Here is a 25,735-nt window from a genome sequence, read left to right on the forward strand (position 1 = left end):
CTTCAGCTTACAGCAACCTCAAACTCTTGGGCTCAAGTGATCCTCTTGTCTTAGCCTCTCGAGTAGCTGGGACCACAATGCCTGGCTATTTTTTAGAGTTGGGTTTAGCACTTGCTCAAGCTGGTCTCAAATCTGTGAGCTCCAGCAATCCACCCGCCTCGGCCTCCCAGAGTGCTAGGATTACAGGCATGAGCCACCACACTCAGCCAGAAATGTTCTCAATACCTGTATCCATTTATCAAAAAATTTAACCCTGGGATTGTCAATATTAATTTGTCTAGACCCTCCTTATACACTTTCTATTTCCAGATTATTCTGAAGCAAACTCAAGACTCCATATTACTTTATCTTAAATATTCTGGTATCTCTAAAAGATAACCATTATTTAAAAATAACCACAATACCATTATCATATCTAAATAATAATTACTTAATACCATCAAATATCCAATGTTCAAATGTCCCCAACTATCTTGAGAAGCTTTATTTTGTTTTGCATTTATAGCTTGCTTGAATCAGTGTTCAAATAAAGTCTAGATATTGCCATTGGTTGGTACTGATCTTAAGTCTCTTAATGCATAAGCTTTTTCTCATTTTTCTTGCAATTTATATGTTAAAGAAACCAAGTTGTCTTCTAAGTTTCCAAGTTCTAGATTTTGCTGATTATATCCCTATAGTATAAATGAACATGTTCTTCTAGCCTCTGTTTCCTACAGATTAATGGTTAGGAGGCTAACAGGTTTGATTGTTTTCTTAGCAAAACTACCTCTTGGGTGGTAGTATATACTTTAAATAGGAGGCCACAGTCTTATCTGGCTCTTCAGAGAATGTTACCAGTCACTCAAGGTCATTGCTAGATCCTTTAATTTATGAGGGGTTGAAAAAAGGTGATGGTCTAATTCTATCACTCTTCCTTCATTTGTAAGATACATAATATTATGTGTATATATACTTTTATAAAGAGAAATTTTCCTTCATCAACCCAAAGCAGAAGAAATTGCCTGGTTCTTTCTGTTTATCAGTTTTCAAACTAAGAAGTTGGTTTGCTAGCATCCTGTAAGTTGACCAATGAATTTTATTTTAATATATAATAAATTTACGCATTTCAACATATTTGTGTTTCAAACCATTGTAGTTTTTAATCTTTATTAATGCTTAAATTATCATCTTTGCCCCTGGGAACCAATTCAAATTGGACCTTAGATCTTTGTGAATTGACTTGCATAGCTGCTTTGTTTTCCAGTATGATAAACTGTTACATGCTCATATTGTACATTTCCTGACCCACAGCTGGGATCGAATATTTCTTCAAGGATTCTTAGTTCTTTTTAGTAGGAAATAGTATGTGGAGATCACAATCTGGGTATGAATGTTTTGATCATTGTTTCTAGGCTTTTCCAAAAAACAAAACTAGGAGATTTTATTGTTGTTTTGTAGCTTTCTCTCAGATACAGTGCTTTATGTCTGATACTCTCTACCAATGATAAGCAATTTGAGGCCAGAATTCATGTCTTTTTACTCTTTGTTAAATAAAGATAAAATTCAAAATGCTGCTCTATTTCCTGACCCATGAATGTCACTTTCTTTTTGCACTCCTCAAAATAGAAAACCATACTACACATGTACTAAAAACTAAAATATGATTCTTAAATGAATTAATCCAAAATTAGTTATACTCAATTTTTCAGATATAAAGTATAATTTTAGTGCCAAGTACGGATATTAAGGTTATTGGAAATAAGTTTTATTTAACAGATATAAAAACAATTCTGAACATTTACAACTTGTACAAAGACTGGTAGCTTTTATGTTTCTTAAAATACTGTACTAAGAGAATAGGAACAATGGAAGACCATGACATTGCAAATTACAGCTTCAGAGAATGTGAATATGATGAAAGTATTCTCATCAACTAAAAATTCCTGAAACCACTTTTGGTTGAAGTACAATGAATACTAGATTTTAAGACAGTGTGAAATCACACTTTGGTCTGTAAACATGATTAGCTTTTTCATTCAGATGTATACATAAAAATTATTACATATGTCATTTAAATGAACCATTCAAAGGTATAATAAAAAAGAGGTAGGAAACGAAAAGGAAAGGGAAAAAAAAAAAGAAAAGGATTTATTTTGGTAGTTCTTCAATAATGATGCGAGATACTGAATTCCAGCCGGTGGAAGCATCTCCTTTTGGGTAATCTGAACAAGTACCAACCCAGATAGCAACATCCACTAATCCAGCACCAATTCCTTCACAAAGTCCTTCCACTGCAAAATAAAGATGAAAGGTACATCTTTCTCTGGAACACAGATCAAAACTTTTTGCTACATTTTATTACTTTAGAAAGCTAGATTATAATTCTAAATAATTATTAGATTAACAATTTTAATATTTGATAATTCTATATAAAGTTTTTTATAAGTTGGTAAAAAATATTTTAAAAACATGTATACATATCCATTCTGTAATATAAACAGTTTTCTTACAAGTTTCAAACATAAAACCAGAATTAATTTCATTATAGAGATAGCTTAAAACAAAAAAGCAATTTAATGGATTAAACAAAGCAAGCCTTTACATACCTTTAAAAGCCAAGAGTTCAATTTGATATGCAAGTCTTTTTTGAAAAAAAATTCCTTTCCAACACTTATCTATTGATAAGTAATGCACTTAGAACATTAAAAGAAAATTTGGCATAAGCATTATATTAATCCTTCAATCTGGGAATCCCATTTTATATAGAATTTCCTCATAGTGAAAAAAAAACAAAAAACAATCCCCCACCCCCGCTTTTCCTGTGTATTCTTAATGTTTTTTTTTTTTTTTTGAGACAGAGCCTCAAGTTGTCCCCCTGGGTAGAGTGCCATGGCCTCACTGCTCACAGCAATCTCCAACTCCTGGGTTCAAGCGAGTCTCCTGCCTCAGCCTCCCAAGCAGCTGGGACCACAGGCGCCCGCCACAACGCCCGGCCATTTTTTGGTTGCAGCCATCATTGTTGTTTGGCGGGCCCGGGCTGGATTTGAACCCGCCACCTTAGGTGTATGTGGCTGGCGCCCTAGCCACCTGAGCCACAGGCGCCGAGCCTGTGTATTCTTAATGTTTTATAATTACATACCTTTTCACAAGTCCTCTGGATTTTTACATACTAACATGTAACTTGTTTTCTGTCTTATTAAGGTGGATTACATTTCCTTCAGTGTTTCTTTTTAAACAGGCAAAAGACAGTATCTTTGATGTATGAGGTCAGACAATTAAGTTTGCAAACTCATTCTAGAAAAAGTGCTATACAGCTCATTGCTGAATATCACTATGGTCACCAGATGACCAAGGGGATTACTTCAAAGGTGACCATAGTGAAGATATTAAGCCGTGAGCTATGAAGCATTTTTTCTAGCATGAGTTGGAAAAGTAATTGTCTGACCCTGTATGTGTAAAGTGGGAAAAGGAATCGTAGTTTGGCAGATACTTTAAGAAAATGAATCCTGACATATAAGGAGTGTAGTGGGTGACCTCATGTGACTGGTTAGGTTTCCTATTTGGATGAGGTTAGTGCATTCCAGCTGAGCCCCAGGGATGTAGATCTGAAGCAATCTGCTTCCATTAGCTATCGCATCAGTAAATCTAGGGCAAGTCCCTCAGAATGCAGGGACCTGGCTCTGCTTCAGGCCCCTTCCAAAGTTGGGAGAACTAAGCAGAGGGCCCACAATCTATTTAATCTGATATTCTTAGTATCACGCCAAGTGAAAATGCCCAGAAATATTCTTGCTTTCCCAAGGTGTTGACGTTCATGGCCTAGAAATTTGTTCACTTCATCCACAACCTCAGGATGGCATACAAGCTTGGGTCTAGCATCACTTTCATATGAGGAGAGCTATTTTATTGTCTTTAACAAATAAAATAATGGTTGTTAATTGAATGGACTTAAATTTTTTGCTGTGATAATGTATGACTGCAGAAGTGTAAAAAATATGTTGGATTAGGATTCTTAGGCGTTCTCAATCTGTTTTCCTCCAAGGGCCATGTAACAGATGACATTCAAAAGTTCATCACACTCCCCCTGGGCATATTCAGGGTTTTAAGGGATCCTCTGATGTGTAGCCTAGGAGTACATCCCTTTCCTTTCCCTCAGGAAGAGTACGGGCATGCAGGAGAAAGTGGTTTTAATGTAGAGGTAAGCTTTAACTCACAATGATACAGAAACTGTTACTAATAACAAACTACTTGTGACACTCCACCCAAACGATTACACCAAATGAGTTTCCATATCATGCTTGGGAAATCCTGTGCCTTGGGGCTTACATTATAGCAAGATAACTATCACATACCTTCAAGATAATGTGATAGAATATGAGTTGCTTTCATCAACTACAGTCTAAGCAATACCACTTATTAACCAAAGTTTATATTTTATAACTAGATTCTTCTTATTTTAGAGCTAGCACTTCTTCTTCAGCACATGTATCTTAGGACTTAGTGAAGAGGCTCTTTAATCTGATTAAAAAGAGGGCTGAGGAGGCAGGAAGAAAACAGGGCCTTGGTTTCTGCTCTCCTGAACACTGATTCTACTGTCCAGTTTAAGATGCCATATTTCCCTGGGTTTCTTAATATGCAAAGAAAGGATTAAAATACCTTCTTTACATGAAATATTTCGAGGATATTGTGGGGATTTGAGGGAAAATGTGGAAGGGGTACCTTTGATTTCTTAGGAATAAATATACTCAATTAATTTGTGGATTCAATATCTGACTTAGCCCTCCCCGCCACACGCCAGATGCTAAAATATTTTTTCTTTTGGTTAGCAGTGGAGGGTTCTCTTCCCTTCCTTCAACCACTTTTAAGTACAAGATTAGTGAGAAAATCCTTCAAGAAATCAGAGAAAGGAAACTAGCAATATGTATACTTTCTGATTCTACCAGGCTTGTGCTATCCTCGTGTGCTACCCCTACAGCAACTCAAGAAGCCAGAAGGCTGATAGTCCAAGGCCAAATATTGATAATGTCTCAGAGTAAAGAGATTGGTAGATGGTTTTTTACACTTCTACATTTGGTAGTTTCTAAACTTTCTTTAATAAACCTTAAAATAGAACAAACAAACCAATAATATTCTGACAACATGAGTTCCCAATGGTGTAACTGAATATCTTTTCTCTCATGCTTGGTAGAAACCAAGGATGCAGAAACAATATAGAAATTTTCTGTTTTACAGATTCAGCAGACAGTATCTATCCTCTTAAAGGAGAAGGCAGAGAAAAGAGTCAGTCTCCTTACCAATCTAAGCTAATGGTTTTCAACCTTGGCTGAATGTTAGAACAACCAGGAGAATAGAAGTGGTGAAAGTGGGCATCACTGTCTTGCATTAGTTCTTAGAGGAAAGTGCTTGTGATAAAAACTAAAACTAGTACTACCATTCCATCCAGCAATCCCATTACTGGGTCTCTACCACAGGAAAAGAAATCTATATCAGAAAGACACATCCAGGCAAATGTTTATTACAGCACTATTCACAATACCCAAGATAGGGAATCAACCTACATGTCCATCAATGATGAATGGATAAAGAATATGTGTGAGGGGGGTGTATGTGCACACACGCCTGCTGCAACATTTAGCTGTGAAAAAGAATAAACTTATGTCTTTTGCAGCAATATGGATGAAACCAGAGGACATTATCATAATGAAACAAACCAGGCACAGAAAGTGAAATACTGTGTGTTCTTATTCATAAGTAGATGCCAAAAAATGTGTACAAATGTATGGAGAGAGTGGAATGATAGTCAAGGGAGATTTGGAAGGGTATAGGAGTAGGAAGGGGGTGGATGATGAGAAATTAGTTAATGGATACAATGTATGTTATTTGGCTAATGTATATCCCAAAGGCCTTAACTTGACCATTATACAAATTATATGTAAAAAAAGTACATATTCCCTATAAATTTGTATAAATAAAAAAAAAAAAGAATAACCAGGAGATAGTTTTAAAATTCCCCTTGCCTAGGCTGTACCCAGATCCATTAAATCTGACTCCCTGGGAGGGGTGGTATCCAGGCACAGGCATTTTTAAAAGTTCCCAAAGTTATGCCAGTGAGTACAATTATGTAGCCAAGACTGAAAACCCTTGCTTTGTGGCATTACTGGCTATTTTGCCATTTCATCTACTTCATTGATTTTTCAACCCTGGGCACATGAGAGTCATCAGAGGATCTTTTAAAAAATACAGATGGGCTCAGTGCCTGTAGCTCAAGCAGCTAAGGCGCCAACCACATACACCAGAGCTGGGGGTTTGAATCCAGCCCAGGCCTGCCAGAGAACAATGACAACTGCAACCAAAAAATAGCCGGGCATTGTGGCAAGTGCCTGTAGTCCCAGCTTCTTGGGAGGCTGAGGCAAGAGAATTGCTTAAGCCCAGGAGTTGGAGGTAGCTGTGAATTGCGATGCCACAGTACTCTACCCAGGCCAACAGCTTGAGGGTCTGTCTCAAAAAAAATAAAAAATACAGATGCTGGGGTCTTACCGCAAGGGATTCTGAGTCAGTTGGCTAGAGATAGGGCCCAGGTATCCAAATATTTTTTAAAAGATCTATAGGTAATGGAGTGTGCAATTCAGGGTGGAGAATCAAGCACTGAAAACTCACTAGAGGTCATTTTATATCAGGCCAATAATACAACATGATAGTGGGACTCGAAACTAATCTTATTTAGATCTGAGGTACATTCAGCAATGCCACTATTTTACATACCAGAAGAAGTGCGATGAATATTAATTGTTGAGTTCAGTTCAGGGCTTCCTTGGTCCAAATAAATTATGGCTTCAATGGGAAGAGGTCCCGAACATTCTGCTCCATTGAATGTGAAATACCAACGCTGACAGCATGCATTTCTGCATTTTAGCCGAAGTGAGCCGCTGAACAAAACTCTTAGAGCACTGTTGGAACGCATCTTTGTAAATGTACATTCCTGCCACAAACACGGAAATAGGGTTGAATTAAATACTTTCTATTTTAATTAAAAAGAAGCTTTGAGTTTATATTGTAAATTTTATTTAACTATTCTTTTCCCCAAATTGAATTTTAGAAGCTTAACTTTGAGAGAAGGAAAAAGATTTTCTGCAAGATAGATAAGAAATTTTGAAATAATAATTCTAAGAAAATCAAATTATGGCTTTCTTATTTGTCCCATTGAGAATGTGTCAAAGTTTTTGTCCCATTGAGAGTATCTTAAAGGTTTACAAAAAAAAAAAGGGCGGGGGAAATAAAACTAGTCTTCAGTACTTTTGACCAAACCAATCTATATATTTCCTTTTTTTCATTCAAAAAAATATTTAATGGCCCCCACTATGTGCAAGATGGTACAGATGCAGTGGTTAACAAAACAGAATCCCTGCCCTTGTGGAACTTGCGTTGTAGACTAGTGCTGTCCATACACATCTACTGTTGACCTGTTTCTTCTTCAGCAATAGCAAACAGGATGAGAGAGTGAAGCATATGTGACAGATTGATAAGGCCCAAGTTTCTTGTGTGTGTTTTTCATAACTAGTCTTTGCAAAATATAATGTTGCCTTATGGTCCTACTATCTGTTACTTGCAGAAGTTTCCCATACTCACTTTGACCATTGTTAAAAGGAACTTGAAAACATATTAATAATCAAAAATCTTAAGGATAGCTTTCAGAAGAACTCAGCAACTTTTGAGGCCAGGTGCCATGGCTTATGCCTGTAATCCTCTTGGAGGCCGAGGTGGGTAGATTGCCTGAGCTCAGGAGTTTGACACCAGCCTGAGCAAGAGGGAGACCCCATCTCTTTAAAAAAAAAAAAAAAAAAAAAAGACTGGCATCGTGGCGGCCACCCATAGTCTCAGCTACTTGGGAGCCTGAGGCAAGAAGCACTTGAGCCCTAGAGTTTGAGGTTGCTGTGAGCTAATAAGATGCCACAGCACTCTATCCAGGGTAAGAAAGTGAGACTCTTTCTCGAAAAAAAAAAAAAAAAATTTCAGCAATTTTTGATGAACAACCATAAATAAGTGACCAGTCTATCAATGTCGGATATTTAAATAAGTAGGCCCCATTTTAATAAAATGCTTTGTAAGAAGTTATATATGAACATAAAAAAGTCACCAAAACTATACAGCTATATAAAAATTCTAACACATAAAAATCAAATCAAGATAATCTTAAACTCTTTTACAGATAATAGAACAGAGAGAGCTCAGATAAGAAGGAGTAAGGTACAGAGTACATCTTAAAACCTTAAAGAGTTTTATGAAAATAAAATCTCTTCCATTTGCCTGGGTAATGGTAGTTAAAATCATGGAGTAATATGTTGTAGACATGGAACCTTGAACAGAGTTGGTTAAACAGAGGAAAGGGGCTTATAAATAGCACTGACGTTTTTAGTTCTATTCCATCCCAGTGGACTTGCCAGTTACCTTTGAAGCAAACACTAATCAAAGTGACTGAATCATTAGTCAAAATACATTACTGCACAGGCTATTTTGAGTAATTTCCCCCACTGAATGCTGCAGAATTACTTAAAATAATCACTGTAGTATGCTTCTCTAGGCTTAGCAATTTTAAGCTGGGCATGCTACCCAGGATAAGGACCAACATCAATGGATTTCCCACTGATAGATAATTGCTATGGTGTGGTAATTTATTGGAAATTTCTTCCCACCTTTATGCCTGAAGCTAGTGTAGAATTTCTTATACTACTTTAAATTTAAATTTACTTTAGGGCAAGACTGGGAAGTTGCTTACTATCCAACATGGACCTTAGGCTCTCCTTTTTTGTGTTAAAAATATGAGCATATTATTTTAGATACTATGGTTCATATGATATGGTGATTTATTTGTCTTACAAATGTCATTGTGAAAGTTAATTCCGAATGTTACCAACTTTTTTCATTAACATTAAGTTAAACATCTCATGCAATAGAAAATAGTATAGGGAGTAAAGCAGAGGCAGAGTTTTTAATATTTACTATATAACATAATGATAAAGCCCAGGTTTCTCTTCACCTTTTGGTTAAATGAATAAATAAAATCTCATCTAAAAATTAACACTCAAATATGAGAACTCTTAAATTTTGCTTCAATTCAAAAATAATTCAGAGTTTACTTACTGCGATTTTTCCAAGATCTATCCCATAATTGAGAGAACTCCATGAACACTGCTTGTAGTTGGGTGTCCAAGACTCCTCAAAGCTCTCCCGCAAGCATTCCCCCTTTTCTCCTTTGAATCCATCCCGACCTGGGATCCCAGGGGTACCTGGAATGCCATTGGCCCCAGGACTCCCATCTCGACCAGGCACCCCAGCTGGCCCTTGTAAGCACATTCCATTATACTACAGTAAGAAAGGAAAGGAGGGGGAAAAACTCTCAACACATAATATTCAAAGACTCAATATGATTAAATTGCATTTATTTTGAGCCCTTAGAGTCAAGAATCTGTTTGTACCACTTGTCCATGCTCTAGAATAGTTATAGAAAAATTATTTTAAAATTATTTCTAAAATATTGTGATTTATTTGCTATTTTTTATTGCACAAACTTTACACACACACACAAGAGAGGAGGGCCAAATATTTTCATTTGCCTCCTCCTTTCTACTGCTTATTATAAGCATAAGTAAGTTTCACTATCTGTATTCCACAGGAGACATATATTCTGCTTTTTCCTCCTAAATGCTTATAAAAGGACTTTATCCTTTATACTTATAAAGATTTATGCCAACATTGCACCAATTTGGGTGCTTAGTTTATTTCTATTTTTTTTTTTTTTTTGTAGTTTTTGGCTGGGGCTAGGTTTGAACCCGTCACCTCCGGCATATGGGGCTGGTGCCCTACTCCTTTGAGCCACAGTGCTGCCCAATTTCTATTTTTTATTACTAATATTATTATAATGAAAACATTTATTCTTATAGCCTTTTTCTTCTTTTTAACTTTTTCCCTAAGATAAATCCCAAGGAACATAATTATCAAATAAAATCTTAACAGTCAATAATTATCTTGCATGGGCAAAATGTCTCACTTAGATACACATATCTCTGCTTCTCCTTCCTGTTTTTAAGTGAGGGAAGTGGCCCTAAGGCACCACATTTGGCCTCTAATCCCAACACTCTTCCCCAAGAAAAAGGACTAAGTGACCTTAGTTCTGGGTGACCATCAGTCCTCAACAGGGGGCACTAATCTTATCAAATTTTCCATAAGGTCTAGTATTCTCTGTTTGAGAATGGCTTCTACAACCATTTTCTCTGGATTTTATTCTGGCTCTACCCCTTCTTAGCTCTGGGGCATAATGCAAGTTCCTCAACATTTTCGTGCTTGTTTCCTTACCTGTAAATTGGAGATAATAGCAAAGATTCTTATCTTGTAGGGTTTGTGTGAGATTTAAGTGAATAACATACAAAATGTGCTTAGACCAATGCATGGAACACAGTAAACACTGCGTATATGTCACCATTATTATTATTATGATTCCCCCAAGACCAGTGTGAGGACTCTGGGCAAGAGTGTCCACTCCCTTGAGTGGACCTTACAGGCTCTAGACCTGGGTAAAAGAGTACATGGGCTGTACAGGCCAGTGCCATCCAATCAGTGGTAAGGGTAATATTCTGAGCTCCATTTGTCCAATTCCTGTATCTACTCCTGAGTTGGTTCCATTTATTAGATCCTCCAATCCCTAATACAATACATTTAAATTTTTATTCTAATATTTCCCCTATTGTGTAAATTTCCCAGTACTATCACTCTACTTATTTTTATATATAAAGTATATATAAACATACTTTCCGGTGAGAACAAAAAACAAGGTTCCTTATATAGTAAAATAACATCAAAGCCAAGGCGACGCCTGTGGCTCAAAGGAGTAGGGCACTGGCCCCATATGCCAGAGGTGGCAGGTTCAAACCCAGCCCTGGCCAAAAACTGCAAAAAATAAAAAAATAAAAAAATAAAAAAAATAAAAAATCAAAGCTTATTTTTTAACTTTATTATCTGGGATTGGACATGATCAGATTATAAAACCCTAAAATAATACTCTAGGAAGAATCCTACGTACTTAGATTAATGTTTGCCGATCAATTTTCTTCTCACATCATCAGTTTGATCTTTGTTTTGATAAATGATGTTTTATAACTCTTGAATTCATAAGCTCAAGTAATCCACCTGCCTCGGCCTCCCCAAATGCTACCATTACAGGTGTGAGCCACCATGCTGGCCTTTTGTGACTCTTACATTGCCATTTCCCTGGATGGAAGGGGGTGGGAGGAAAGACACAACTATTGGCTCAGCCCCTGTATCACAGTGGTTATAGCCCCAGCCACATACACGAAGCCTGGCAGGTTCAAACCTGGCCCCAGCCAGCTAAACAACAATGACAACTGCAACAAAAAATAGGCAGGCGTTGTGGTGGACGTGGGTCGTCACAGCTACTTGGGAGCTGTGATGCCACAAGACTCTACCAAGGGCGACAAAGTGAGACTCTGTCTCAAAAAATAAAATAAAATAAAAAAGACACAACTATTTATTTACTGTCAGAGGAATAGTAAGAAAAAATTTAACGATTGCAAAAGTATTCAAAGACATGCTAAAATACAAAGTAATTTTCAAAAGTTTGGTGCGTTTGAGATTTATTTTCATTTTATTAACTTCATTCACTTTCACTAGCAGATGGATGCAGTTTGGACATACCTTTCAAGTGGGAATAAGACTTCCAGTATTATTTGGGTTTTTTTTTTCACTATTAGTCCCCTCAAGACAAGATGTTACACAAACTAAGTTTTGTTTTTCTACATCAGTGGTTCTTAACTGGGGACAATTTTGTCCCTCAGGGAGTACTTGGCAATGTCTGGAGAGTTTTTGGTTGTCACAACTTGGGAGGGAGGATTACTGCTGGCATTTAGGGGGTAAAGACTGGAGGTGCTGCTAAGCTGCACAGGACAGTCTCCCTCCAAAAAGAGCTATTTGGTCCAAAACACCATTAGTGACAAGTGTTAGGGTTAGGGTTAGGGTTAGGGTTAGGTTAGTGTCACTAATGTTGTCACTAATGGTGACAATTTTTATTCGGCTGTCTTCTTCCACTTTAAAAGGTTAACCAAATGCTTTGTACCTTCAATGTCTATGAAATGAACAAAAACCGTGAACAGTGGTGTAACTTTTCTTCAGCCGTTCCTCTCACTGGCCACCAGGGGGCAGAGCTTGGTGGACGCTTGAAAGGAACTCTTTGAAAGCTTCTATACAAAGAAGTTGCTTTATAGAAACTTTTGAAACCTTCTTAATGGCTGTGGACTTTCTCTGTCAGCAAAACCAAATCCAATATACAGGATGCACCTGAGTCTGGCTGCACACGAAGCTTTTCCAAGTCTGGCCAGAGTCAACCACAGGTACTGTAAATCCTTAGGGAAAACTGCCAGCTTTATGGGAAAAGGGGTATTTTGTGTATCTTAACTACGAAGTCATAAAAAACGCAAACTACATATGAACGACACTCATTTGATACAATTTTAACAATTTAGACGCTTAGACTGGAACTGTAGCCCTTAACACATAATCTGCTCTAGTGGAGGAAAATTACACAGCGTATCACCAAAAAATGCTCTCTGAAATGGGAGGAATTTTTTTTCCTCAGCGCTTTTGAATCCAGAAGAAAACAAGCTGCCAGGGAGCTTGGTTTATTAGCTAAGCTGGGAATGGCAGCTTAACAAATTTAAAATTTAACAAAAAGCCCTGTTTTCTGTTCTGCAATGCATATAAACTATATTTGTTAGTAAATGAGACTGGGTTATGGATTGCAATTTATGACGTGCAAAGAACAATGGTAGCTGTAAAGGCTCTCCCGCCATAGGGCAGAGAACTCTGTCCCCCATTGGGGTTATTGGCTTTTAGAGGGGAAGAGTTTGCCTACAGATAAGCCCCTCAGGGAGCACTTGGGCTATTTATTTACTCTCCTGGAAACTGTCTTCTTCCTTAGCTTGACTGTGACACTCCTACCTGGTGGTCACAGGCTGAAGACCCAGGCTATAAGGACTGACTGTCCATTTGGTTTAAACGGAACAAATGAAATGGGTCCTTGGAGGGTTAGTGCTGGGCCCCTTCATTTCCCTTTCCGGCCTTAAACCCTCTGAACCATTCCTGGCCCCAGCTGTGGTTGTCTAACAGAGTAAATTGCAGCTCATACTCCCTAGGAAGATGACCCAACGTGACTCATAGTCTTCAAGTGACAAAGAGTTGGACGGATGCTTTGTGGGGGTTGTTATTCTCTCTTGCAGGCAGACGTGGCCACCAGCCTCAACAAAGGACACGTTGCATGGCCCTGGCCCATGCCCAGGGAATTAGGAAGTCCAAGGTCTTTCCCAGGCCCGTGTTCTGACCCACCCAAGCGCCTCACTGCCTCCCTGATTCCTCCACCCTTCTCAAGGAGTCCCCCTGAAGCCAGAAGTTACTGGGTGACTCCCTGTACTTCAGGAGTCCCACTGACCCACGCCGCATCTCCGCCCACGTTGGCCCTCTAATTTCTGGTCTACCCTCTGCGTTCCAAGATTCCACCGCACGCACAACCCAGGTCCTTTTTTTACACGTAGACACAGACAAAACTTGACATCCGGGCGCAACAAGACACAGGACGCACAGCTGTATATACACCTCCCAACGTCAGTACTGACATCCACCCCGTGCGGCTCGCGGCTCTGTCCCCTCCGCCAGTTCATCGGACCGGCTCAGCGCCCCCCACCCGGCTCAGCGTCCCGGGACTCACCAGGTCCACCACTTCCCTCGGCCGGAGCAGGGCCTTTTGCTTCCCCTTAGGGGTCTCGGAGGCGCCCGACGGCGCGGGCAGCTGCAGCAGCAGAAGCAGCAGGAGGCCGAGGAGCCGCTGCGGGGAGGTGGCGGGACCCCAGGGAAGCATGGCGCGCAGCGGCTGGGGACCAGGAGCAGGAGGCGGAGGCAGAAGAGGAGGCCTGGAGCAGGGACGTGGTCAGCGTCTGGCCCCACCGCGCTCCGAGGCCGCCGCCGCGGGCTGCATCAATGCGCCTTTCAGCCGCGCGCCTCTCTCCCTCCTTTCCCTCCCGCCCCTGGACGCCCCGAGCCTCTATCCCGTAATAAGCCGAAGCCCCAGCCCCGAGCCCAACCGGGGCGGGCCGACAGCCGGGCCCGCCCCTCCTGCGGCCGCCACGCAGCCCGCCGGGACCCTCGAGGGGCTGGCAGACAGGCGGAGAGCCCGCCGGCAGAGTCGGGGCGGAGCGACAGTGGTCTGGAGCCGCAGGTGGAGGCTTCGAGAGAGAAGTGGAGAGAAAACTGCCTACATGAACATTTGAGAGACACATATCTTATGTTGGTCCAGGAACCGCCTTCAAGGGTCGTCAATCCATGTTCTGGGTCGGCAAGCCTTTGGGGAGAAGGTGACATTGTGGGGATAGGAGAGAGAACCATAGCTTTCATCAGGTTCTTCAAGAGTCCCATCACCCAAATGATTAATAAATGCTGTATTAATAAGTGCTAACACTTAACTAACCTCTGGGACCACGCAAAGCCTTGCACACCTACTCAGTCTGCTCAGTATTGATCCTAATCCAGTGGAGTTAGGTACCTCCTGTGCTGGCCCCATTGGCAGATGAGGAAACTGAGGCTCAGCGAAGCTAATCAACGTGCAGTGGTATTGGTAGAAGTTCAGTTGTGAGTACTCTTCACCTCTGATAATACTTTTTTCTAACACCCTCTGTCCTCCTTCTGTCTGTTCTGTCTATTCTGGAAGAAAGCATCCTTAGAGACCAGGCCACTCACCGCGTAGGGCCAGATTAGAGCAGGCACCGCTTTATACAAGGCTGGTTGAAACTAGTCAGAACAGAAGTCTTGCACACTCACAATAACACAAGTCTGTGACGGATGGCAATGCTGCTGAAGTCAAGCCAAGTCATCAAGGTTCTCTTTAGAGACCCAATCAGGTGCCCCAGAGTGAGTCCAGTTGATACTTATTAATGAGAAATAGCACTCTGGGAGGGAACGGGTCAGGGCAGTTCTAGGAATGCTCATTCCTGAGCTAGTGCCTAACTACTAGTAAATTTCATTCCTGTTTTTCAGAAGAAGCAAAAATCCAAATGATCTCTAATGCCAGGATTGGCTACATAATTTGCTGTATCCAGTGCAAAATAAGAGTGCAGGGATTTTGCTAAAAAATTAAGAATTGCAAAATGGTGTCAACAGGCAATAAACAACGTGTGGTGCCTAAGTGGCTGGTCCTGTGTGACTGCACAGCTCACATGCTAGTGAAATTGCCCCTATGTAAACTGATCCAAGTCCCAGCTGATGCCTGGTTGCACCCAAATGAATGACTATGGTGATAGTCTATTGGGTGGAAGGGAGATCAGGGAACCCCCAGAAAGTCTGTTTTCTATCCAGTTTAAATTCCAGTTCCAATTCCTGCTGCTGTTGCTATCACCTAGTGACTTCAGATGGTATTCTCTCTGCAAATCTGGCATCTAGACTGAGGTTTCAGCAAAGAGCTAACCCTGCCTTAACATCCAGGCATTTTAAAAGAATGCATTCACGGAATTAATCACATCACACTGTAAGAGAAGTAAGCCAGATATCATCATCTGTATTTAAAGATAATAAATAGGGTGGTTCCTGTAGTTCAGTGGGTAGGGTCCCGGCCACATACACCAAGGCTGGCAGGTTGGAACCCGGACTGGGCCTGCTAAAACAACAATGACAACTGCAACAACAAACAAAATAGCCAGACTGGGGCAGGCACCTGTAGTCCTATCTACTTGGGAGGCTGAGGCAAGAGAATTGCTTTAGCCCAAGAGTCTAAAGTTGAGTTGTAACACCAGGGCGCTCTACCCAGGGTGACAGCTTGAGACTTTGTCTCCAAAAAAAAAAAAAAAAAAAATTAAAGAAAAATGAATGAATGAATAAATAAATGAAATTCCACTTCATTTCTGGAATTTACTATCTTATAGGTCTAGTTGAGTTTTTTTGGTCTAAAACTTAGGTCCATTCTACCATTACAGATTTTAGTTCCACTTAAATATTATAAATTAGTTTAGGGTACTGAGGGTTATTTCTGGAGTAATCCTTCCTGAGTCACAGATTAATAAACTGGGCCTTTTGGAGATTCTAATTTTGAAGCTTAATGTTAGGTAGAAGTCTTGTAACAATTATGGTTATAGGTTTTAGTTAATTAAACATTAACATTTGATGTTATTGAAACATTTAAGAAAATTTAACACATTAGAGTTTTGATATTGATTTGAAATTAATAACAAAATTTAATCAAGTTTGTAAAGGTTTTAAATGTTTAATAAAATAGTTACTACATTTATAAGTTTTATTTATTAGATTTACAAGACGTGTTTGAGTGCTTTGAAAGACTATTCTTTTTTTTTTTTTTTTTTTGAGACAGAGCCTCAAGCTATCCCCCTAGGTAGAGTGCCCTGGCATTACAGCTCACAGCAACCTCCAACTCCTGGGCTCAAGCGAGTCTCATGCCTCAGCCTCCCAAGTAGCTGGGACCACAGGCGCCCGCCACAACGCCCGGCTATTTTTTGGTTGCAGCCGTCATTGTTGTTTGGCGGGTCCGGGCTGGGGATTCGAACCCGCCACCTTAGGTGTACGTGGCTGGCGCCTTAGCCGGTTGAGCTATAGGCGCCGAGCCTGAAAGATTATTCTTACTACATTTTTCAGTTTGCCCTGATAGGCACTTGGCATTCAAAAAAAAAATCAAATATATTAAATTTTTAATGTAGTTTATAGTATATAAAATAATTTAACTCAAATTTTTAATAGAAAATTTTAGGTAAATTAAATCTATTACATTTATGTGTCAATTGAACCTGAGTCTTGTATGTTAGGCTTAAAAATTAAGAAAAATTTGATTTTTAAACTGAAATACTTAAATAGTTAATAATTAAAATAGAAGTAGCTTCAAACAGTATTTTCCATGCACATATAGCACCTATTCCCAAGCAAGAAACTCTATTGAAAGAAATTAGGAAGGGAAATGAATGTGTTAATATTGTTGTAGCTTATCCCACTTAGTTCATGTGATGCAAGTTCTAATATACCACCATTGATCTCTTTGGCAGAGTAGAATCATAGGCATCTCAAGTTGGCAAAAATTTTAGAAATCATCTAATTGAATCCATGTATTTTATGATTGAGGCACATAATTAAAGGCAACTCAGAGAGCTCAAGGAACTTTCCAAAAGCCATGTGGCAAGTAGGTGTCAAAGCAGAGTTGTACTGAGGTTGGAGAATTCCCAGTTCATGTACAGTATTTAATGATACTCCTTTTGAGTAGTCTAGCCTTCTATAGCCTTGCTTCTGGAAATTGAGGAAAGAACTGTCTATACCTCAGCCAGAGGTTTAACAGCAGAAAAATGTCACTGAAGTCAGATTTCATAAGGATAGAAAGGGATCAAAGTGAGAGGAACTCAAGGGAATGGTAAAACCAGAGCTCAACCAGCAAGTGAGCTGCACTTTGAAGGATGGCTGGTTGTGAATAACCAAGGACGCTAGCTATTCCCTCAGTAAGTCCAGGTAGTTTTGATCCATATGCCCTGGGTTTGCTCTCTAGAAACACCCATAGAAGTCCATTCACTTGTGCCCTTGCCAAAGGATTGTTGTAAAATCTGGAATTGGTAGACCCAAGTTTGAATCTTAAATCCATTGCTATTGCTGGATTTATTCACACATCCCTTGAACAAATACTTATTGGGATCCTACTATGTGCTCAGCTCTGTTCAAGAGTACAGGAATTTATCAATGAATCCTAGCTCTCATAGACAAACACATTAGTTTGTCAAGATAGACAGAAAATAATAAACATAATAAATAAATTAGAAAGTATATTAGGTGACAAATTCTGTGGAAAACAATAGAAGATGGTAAGAGGAGCTAAGGGTCAATAGCAGTATAGAGGAAGCCAGTTGTGATTTTGCATAGGGTGGTAAGGCTAGGTCTCTTGAGTAGGTTGCATTTGAGCCAAAGGTTAGAGAAGGTGAGGAAGTAAGCTATGCAAATATCTATGAGAAGACTATTCCAGACAGGGACAAGAGGATACCCAGGTCTTTCCATTACTCTGCTCTGCCATCATCAGTGGATCAGTTTTACTCTCTGGCTTTCCCCCAACCCCCTCCCCACAGTTAGATGACCTCAGACAACACAGAGATGTCTGAGTATCTGCCCTCAGCACAGAAATGCTGAGGAAAGAGATTAACCAGTCTCCTCTCTCAGTCATTTTTAGGGGCAAGCATCCTTCTCCAAAGTTACCTTACAACTTCAGCAATGTCTTCTGCCAGGATTGGATCATATTCTACCAATCATTACCCAGGGGAATAAGTTTATCTAAACCAATCATTTGAAGTGTAGTGGTGTTGGAAATTTCACTCTCATAGATTGTTTTTGACTTAAAAATAATGCTGCTTTGAATATTATTCTACAAAATTACTTTGCACACATATTATTTCCTTTTCCATATCAATAAATTACTAGAGATGGAATGACTATTTCCAAGTCTTCCAATGTGTCTGTTCAAATTCTTTACTTTTTTTTCCTACTGGGTTATTAATGCATCTCTTATTTGCAATAATTTTTTTTAAAGTTTGACATCTTTAAAACATTTAATCTTTCTTCCTAGATACATATATGTCTCCTCCTTTTTCTAAATCCTCTTTAATAAGCTGGGTATGGTGGCTCATGTCTGTTATCTAACCAACTTTGGGGGGCTAAATTGAGTGGACTGCTTGAAGTCAGGAGTTCAAGACCAGCTGAAGCAAGAGTGAGACCCCCATCTCTACTACAAATAGAAAAACTAGCCAAGCATTGTGGTAGGCACATATAGTCCCATCTTACAGAGGATCACGTGAGCCCAAGAGTTTTAAGTTGCTGTGAGCTATGATGCCACACCACTCTACCTAAAGAGTGAGAAAGTGAGGCTCTGTCTCAAAAAAATAAAAAATCCTCTTTTATGCATCAATAAAATTTTATAATCTTTAAAAAGAAATATTATATCCTGTGATGAGCTATGGCTAGAAGTTTTGGATTTTCATCACTTTCCTCCTTTTAACACAAAATGTTATCAATCTTGGTCAAGAAGATCAAGATGGTAGTAAATGTTCTGATTACACTAGTGGCAGTAGTCATCAACTGTAGTGTTATATTTCCTTTACAGGAAAGCAAATACAAGCAGTTCTCAACTTTTAGAATGTTAAGCATTCACATATTTCTCAATCACCCTCATACCAAGTATAAGTTAATTACTGCCTAGATAAAAACACCTGTATAGTCAGAGTAACATAAACCATGCTAGATATTTCAACCAGAAAAGATTTAATAGGGGAAATTGGTTATCCAGATGTTGGAAAGCCAAGATCCTCAGGTGAACCAAGTAGGTGCTAATGGCAGCAGCTACCATCCATAGGGCAGGAGAAACAAAAGGGAAGGAGTGTGTCTGAGGGCAATCCTAGAAGCTTGAACTTGGAGGAAGCCACCCCCCTACTCTGGTTGGTGCACGGTCAGTTCTGAGACTTCTCAACTCCTCATTGGAATACTCAGGGTTTGAAATACCCAGGGGCCTAAACACTGGAGCTGGTACTGGCAAGAGAAGCTGTAGGTTACAGCTGTAGGTGTCTTCTGCTATTGGTGTGAAGCTGGCAGCAGTCAGTGACAAGAAGAAAGTCCTTTTTCTCCTCCCTGTGCCCTTCTCTCTAGTGCATCCAGTTGTCCAATCATTAGACTGTACCAGGAAGCTAGCTGGCAGGGACATCTGGGAAATATACTTTTTAGCCTCCAGACCTAGCATTTTAGAACATGGCACAGAGGGAGGGCTTAGGGTTGAAAAACAAAGGAAAATAACCATGGACATGACAATGCAAAAATTAAAGAACCTGTGCAAAGTGAGGAAAATATGTTTCTAATAATATTTATAAAAGGTGGGAAATAAGGGGAGAATTCATCACATTTCTGAAGTCAAGATGGGATAGGAACTCCCCTCTATTGAACATTCTTTGCCTTGTCCTTTCAGAACCACTTCTTTGATTTCTTCTGGTGACAGAATCCTTCTTTAGAGTAAGGAACCCATTCCCATTCCATGCAGGTCAAGTTGGGCTTTGCCTGACCACCCCTAAGGTGGGACATATTATCCAGGCCCCAACAGTTGTAGGATCCCATTCTCCTGGCCATGATAATGGTTCAGAGATGAGCAGATTGCCTAAACCAGGTCAACACAGGTTTCCCCTGGGACTTTTTTTTTTTAAAGCCATTGTCAGCAAATGCTATTTCTTTCTGCGGGCCTTGCTAAGCTGGCAGAATGTGAGTCTGGGCTTGTCAGTTGCTATTTTGTCTATCTCTGGAGATATCTCTTCCAAAAGATGAGGAGAAAGACCACAAACAGCATTTAAACCTTGTCCTAAAGTGAGTTTGTACTTTTCAGTCCTATGATTCAATAAATGGTTTTCTTATAACATAGAAATTGGTTTTAATTTTAAGATATGTTTATCTACATTTTCTAAAAGTACCACATGTTCAAAGGCAATAGAACACAGTGATTAAAAGTGAGATTACTGGAATTATACAGTTCTTGGTTAAATTCTGGTTCAGCCACTTAATGAGCATGACCTTGAACAAGTTACTTAAAATTTATTTGAACCTCAAGTTTCTCAAATGAAGAACACAATGGTACCTTATTCATACAGCTGTGTGAAGGAGAATACTGGTTTAGCACAAGACCTGGTTATTAGAGAGTGCTCAAGGCATATTAACTATTATTATTTTTATTAGATAATTAGGAGATTCCATATGAAATGTAACTGAGTCATGATTCAATAGATGGCACCTAACCTATTTATCAGTGGTATCATGCAAGGTGCAAACTAGGAAACAGAAACAATTCTGAGTGTTTAAATAGAGGTAATTTAATATAACAAATTGGCTGCCCAAAGAGGCTATAAGTAAACAGAGGACAGTTTTGACATCCCCCAAATTGGCAGTAGCTGTACCCTGCAGCGACCCTTAAGCAGAAGAGACTAAAGGTGTCCAGGCAAAACTGGAATGATGTCCACTGGAAGTCATGAAAGAGATGAAGCCACTTCCAGAAGAGCCACCCACATCAGAGAAGATTAGCAGTAGTACCCTGGCTTCTCTCTTAGTCCCACCCTCTAATCGCTGAAGGCGCCTGAAATGGGAGCCTTGGAAACAGCCTGCAGAGGCCAGAGCAGAGCAGGGAAGCAAAGAATGGATCTGAGAGCAAATAGCACTGATTAATCCGGAAAGGGGGGTGCTGCATCCCGCCTCCACTGGCTTATCTTCACAAGCACAGATGCTGCCCTATACCCCAGTGGTGTGGTGGCTATATCCACATTCCTAAGTATCTAGGTTACCAGGTTGTTCAGATTGGTATTAAGTGGATAATCTACCCACACTCTGTACTGATAGACATTAAGTATACCACACCTTAACAGCTCACGAGTGATTGTTATTGTTTTTTTCTTTCTCTCTCTCTTTTTTGCCACTAGACAACCAGGGAGATTGGAATTTTTATAACCCTAAGAAAATACAAGTTGATAGAAAATTATAGAATCTAAATTTTTGGTGAAAGATAACCAAAAGTCTCCAGCCTGTAATTATGGGAAGTACATTTTACAAGCGTCCTTTTTTATGTTTGCATATTTATACAACTGGAAACTGACATCCTTTGTAGTGCTTGAGGGCAAGGGCTGCTCTGTTAGACTTGGGAGAATTCCATTTTATTTATTCTGAATCACAGCAGGCTACATGCTTTCAACTTGGGTAGTCTTTCATTTCCTGACAAATTTTCTTCCTTTTTATTAAGTTACTCAAAGCTCTGCACTTTCTCCCCCTCTTCATTATGCCTTGTGGACAGAGGTCTTTAAATCAGCATCCTCTCAACAGACTCTACATTGTAAGAATTCCTTCAGAAAATTGTTCACTGTGGAGATCTGTGTTTGAAAATGGTCAAGATTAAAGACATTGCAGAGCAGTTCAGATGACTCTTTGCAGCTTGTGTGTCCCTTTCAAGGTACAAAGAACTGCCTGTTTTATGATAAAAGGAAGCCAAAGCAAGCAGGAGTTTTGAAATGGCATCTCTAAACATTCAGGTTTACAAAATACTTCCAATTCTGCAGTGTCCCTCCACAAATCTCCAATCCCATCGGCTGAATCATGGTTTCTTATTATTTTTCCTCCAGTTAGGGATGTGATTACTTTGTTGGTAAACAGTCAAGCTAATGGAACGTAATGGAAATTGAAACAAGCCAATAATATTGATTTCCTTGAAGGGTTTTTAACAAATGACAAAAGAAGAGGAAGGCAGTTTCACCTCTCACCAAAGTATCCCATAGAGCAGTAATTTTCAACCGCTCTGCCACGGAGTCAGGAGAGGATCGTAGGTGTGCTTTGAAAATGTTTAATTAAATTATTTTCAAAAGAAGTTCAAAGCACAGTAAGTATATTCTTCTTTTTGCTCTTTTTTTTTTTTTTTAGCAACATAATTTAAGTGTCCTGAGGAAGTTTAACTACAGATTCAAGCATGCCATGAGATACAAAAGGTTGAAAAACATTGCCTAAGAGAATGATAAAAAGTGGGCCATGGGTAGTGGCTCATGCCTGTAAACCCAGCACTTTGGGAGGCCAAGGTGGGAGAATCCCTGGAGCTCAGGAGTTGGAGACCAGCCTCAGTAACATGGAGAGACACTGTCTCTACAAAACTTTAAAAATAATTAGCTTGGCATGGCAGCACACACCAGTAGTCCCGGCTATTAGGAAGATGAGGTAGGATAATCACTAGGACCAGAAGTCTGCAATTGCAGTGAGCTATGATGATGCCACCACATTCTAGTCCAGGTGACAGAGCAACACCCTGTCGAAAGAAAGAAAGAAAGGATTGTCACAAAAGGGAGAGAAGAGCCCTGGTCTATTGTACTCAAGAGAGTGGTATAAATGTCTCTGAGATGAGCCTCTGTCTTCCAGTAAACACCAAGAGCAAAAGCGATTCTTTGGGCCTGGTGTTTGCATTGCAATAAAACTCCAGTTGCCTTGGCTGTGCGTGGGCAGGAGCACAGGTGCTATCTGAACGCACAGTGGTACCTCAGTGAGGCCTCCTATTTGGAGGTAGTTCACATAGGGCCATGGCAGTTGATCTTGGAAGACAAAGATTACATTTTAGTATTGAATGAATTGGCAACGTCTAAATCCCTGAAACTGAGTTTAGTAGGTAGTGCATATCTCAGTGACTGAAACTGGATGCCTGTTCTTGAAACAGTCTTAAAGCACAGCAGGCTATGGGGGATGGTCACTGAGCTTTAAAACGCGGGGCTCAGGCACACCCTTTTCCTTTCAACTTTATCTTGGGACTTTTCACTGTGAGGATATCCCACCCAGCCCTGTCTTGCCTGGGAACTGTGTTCACTACCTCGTGCCCTTTGAATTCTCTCTGACACATGGGGCCCCGCTGACTCTGCCGCATGAGGTATCTCCATTATTCCTGGAAGTCAGTCATTCATTCACTCGCCCAACATTTATGGAGCATCTACTATGAATTTGGATCCTGTGGTAGGCACAGGACATTATAAATATAGTCTCTGTCCTCAAAGAGCTCTAAGCCTAGTGGAAAAGTCAGATTTCTAAAGAGATGAGGGCAGAGCAGGGTGGTAGGGGGTGAGTACAAGCTGCCTGAGATGGAGAGATGGAAGAGAAGAAGAGATCATGGAAGGCTTCCTAAAGGAAGTGATTCCTAGCTGTTATGAAGAACAGCTTGAAGTTAGCCAGGCAAAGGCAGACACTGGGATTTGGAAAAAGGGCATTGGGTGAAGGTGGCAGAATGAGGACTGGCACAGAGGTAAGGAACAACCTTGTGTTCAGGGAACTATAAAATTGGGGTCGCCAGAGCTTATGGTACAAGGCAGGGAGTGTCCAGATGTGAGGCTGGAGAGGATGGCAGGGATTTGGGCACCATGGTGAGCTCCATGTTCCCTGTGAAGCTGACTGGGTTTTGTCCTGTACTCTATGGAAAGACCTGGATGGTTGGTAACCAGGACTGGCCTGGGCAAGTTTGTTTAGGCAGAGACTTCTGGCTGCATGTGGAGGCTGAACTTGAGGGAGCCAGGTTATTTTCAGGAAAATTGTTTAGAAAGCTATTGCAGCCCTGCACGCTGGGCGCTCAGCCATATTGCTAGTGCTAATCACTCTGAGGACAGTCTCTAGGGATCTGAAGCCTGTTTTATCAATGCTGCCTGCCCATGGCTGTGGGAAGTCTGTGCACAACTGCTGTGGTTATGCATGAATCTTTGGTTCTGGGGCCCACTGGTGTCTGTTAAAGGAGATGAGGATCTGGGTGGGTGATGAGAAAAATCTAGGAAATGCAATTGGAGGAGTTAGTGATTGAACTTAGCGGGTGGGGTGAGAGAGTGAGAAGACTGTAAACATCTGCTTTCTCTGGATGTCTAGGTTATGTGACAATTCATGGATTATGATGTCATAAACTGGGATATAAAATATATCAGAAGGAATAATTTTCAGGGTGTAAATAAACAAATGGACCTGTTGTGTTTAAGGTGCCTGAAGGATATTCTGGTAGAGTTGTCCTGCAGGGAGCTGGAAACACAACTCTGAAGCATGGTGGAGCGCTCATCAGCATAAGGTGGTCATCAAACCAGGATGCGCAAGGTGACTGAGGAAGATGGGCCACTAGGGACACTGAGACTACAGAGCCTGATTAGATGCCCCATCCCAGAGAGTGGATGCCCATGTATGGATGTATGCCACTTTGTATGGATATAAACCACCATGCAAATCAGGCCAGAGTTCTGGGATGATGGAAATTTAACAGGTCAATGTACAATGGGAATTGGGAGCTCAGAATGAGTGTAGAAATCTTTGGATTTCAGGGCCAGGTCCTGTCTGGAAAGGCACACGTCATGCAATGTCCAACTCCTGCCTATTGTATCAGTTCATTACCTGCCTGCTCTCATGCCTCCTCCCCCTTTGCAGAAACTATTGGAAAACCCAAGCCATCCGCCCTTCTCCGGCTCCACAGCCATCTAATCAATGAGCCCAGATAGTCCCCCTGAGGTTTTCCCACCTTCTCCCAGGGATCCCCTCTGTTGTGCTCATGCATTCTCCCCACTTCCTCCCCAAACTGCCATCACAAATTACTGACTTTATTCTACTTTACAGCTTATATCAGGCCCCAATTCCTAGTTCCTTAGCTGTAATCTCAGCCAGAGAGAAGGCAATGTGATTAAATGGGAAAAGCAGTTGGTATTAATCCTTCCTAGGAACATTTGTATTTGAAAACGGCAAACTGGGACGGCACCTGTGGCTCAAAAGGGTAGGGCACCGGTCCCATATGCTGGAGGTGGTGAGTTCAAACCCAGCCCTGGCCAAAAATAAAATAAAATAAAGAATTAAAAAAAAAAAAAGAAAAAGAAAACGGCAAACTGTAAGCTTAAGTGCTCTGTGACTACAGAGGAGGTTTCTGAGCAGAGTGTTTCTAGAGTCTGTAGTTTCCTAGATGTTCCTCCACACGTAGCAAAAAAAAGGTATTTACAGTGAGGTGATTTTATGGGCTCCTTTCCCTCTCCCTCACTTACGCGTTGAAGCCCTACCCCCCAGCACCTCGGAATGTGACTGTATTTGGAGATAGGGCCTCTCTCTTTGGCTTGCAGATGGCCACCTTCTTGTTATGTCCTCACATGGTCTTTTCTCTGCATCCCAGGTGTCTGTGTGTCCA

At 40.4% G+C, this 25,735-nt stretch overlaps 1 protein-coding gene across 1 annotated transcript; it reads right to left on the reverse strand.

Moving 5' to 3' along the window:
• Positions 1 to 1,722: 1,722 nt before the first annotated feature.
• CTHRC1 (collagen triple helix repeat containing 1) lies at positions 1,723 to 14,046 on the reverse strand. Its single transcript, XM_003782425.2, has 4 exons — positions 13,745 to 14,046; positions 9,115 to 9,336; positions 6,739 to 6,955; positions 1,723 to 2,270 (listed from the first exon to the last, which is right to left on the reverse strand). The coding sequence occupies exons 1-4, from the start codon at positions 13,892 to 13,894 to the stop codon at positions 2,128 to 2,130; spliced, it is 732 nt and encodes a 243-aa protein (XP_003782473.1). The 5' UTR covers positions 13,895 to 14,046; the 3' UTR covers positions 1,723 to 2,127.
• Positions 14,047 to 25,735: the final 11,689 nt, after the last annotated feature.

The sequence above is a fragment of the Otolemur garnettii genome, unplaced genomic scaffold (genome assembly GCF_000181295.1).
Source record: "Otolemur garnettii isolate 467f Iridium unplaced genomic scaffold, OtoGar3 scaffold00004, whole genome shotgun sequence".
Taxonomy (NCBI): Eukaryota; Metazoa; Chordata; class Mammalia; order Primates; family Galagidae; genus Otolemur; species Otolemur garnettii.

Bases quoted from the DNA above. Each gene is read 5' to 3' on its own strand.
- CTHRC1 (XM_003782425.2), bottom strand. From the start codon at position 13,894: ATGCTTCCCTGGGGTCCCGCCACCTCCCCGCAGCGGCTCCTCGGCCTC. The intron at 9,337-13,744 runs GTGAGTCCCGGG...TTCTTACTGTAG, and splicing joins CGAGGGAAGTGGTGGACCTG to TATAATGGAATGTGCTTACA. The intron at 2,271-6,738 runs GTATGTAAAATA...TTTATTTTGCAG, and splicing joins TATTCATCGCACTTCTTCTG to TGGAAGGACTTTGTGAAGGA.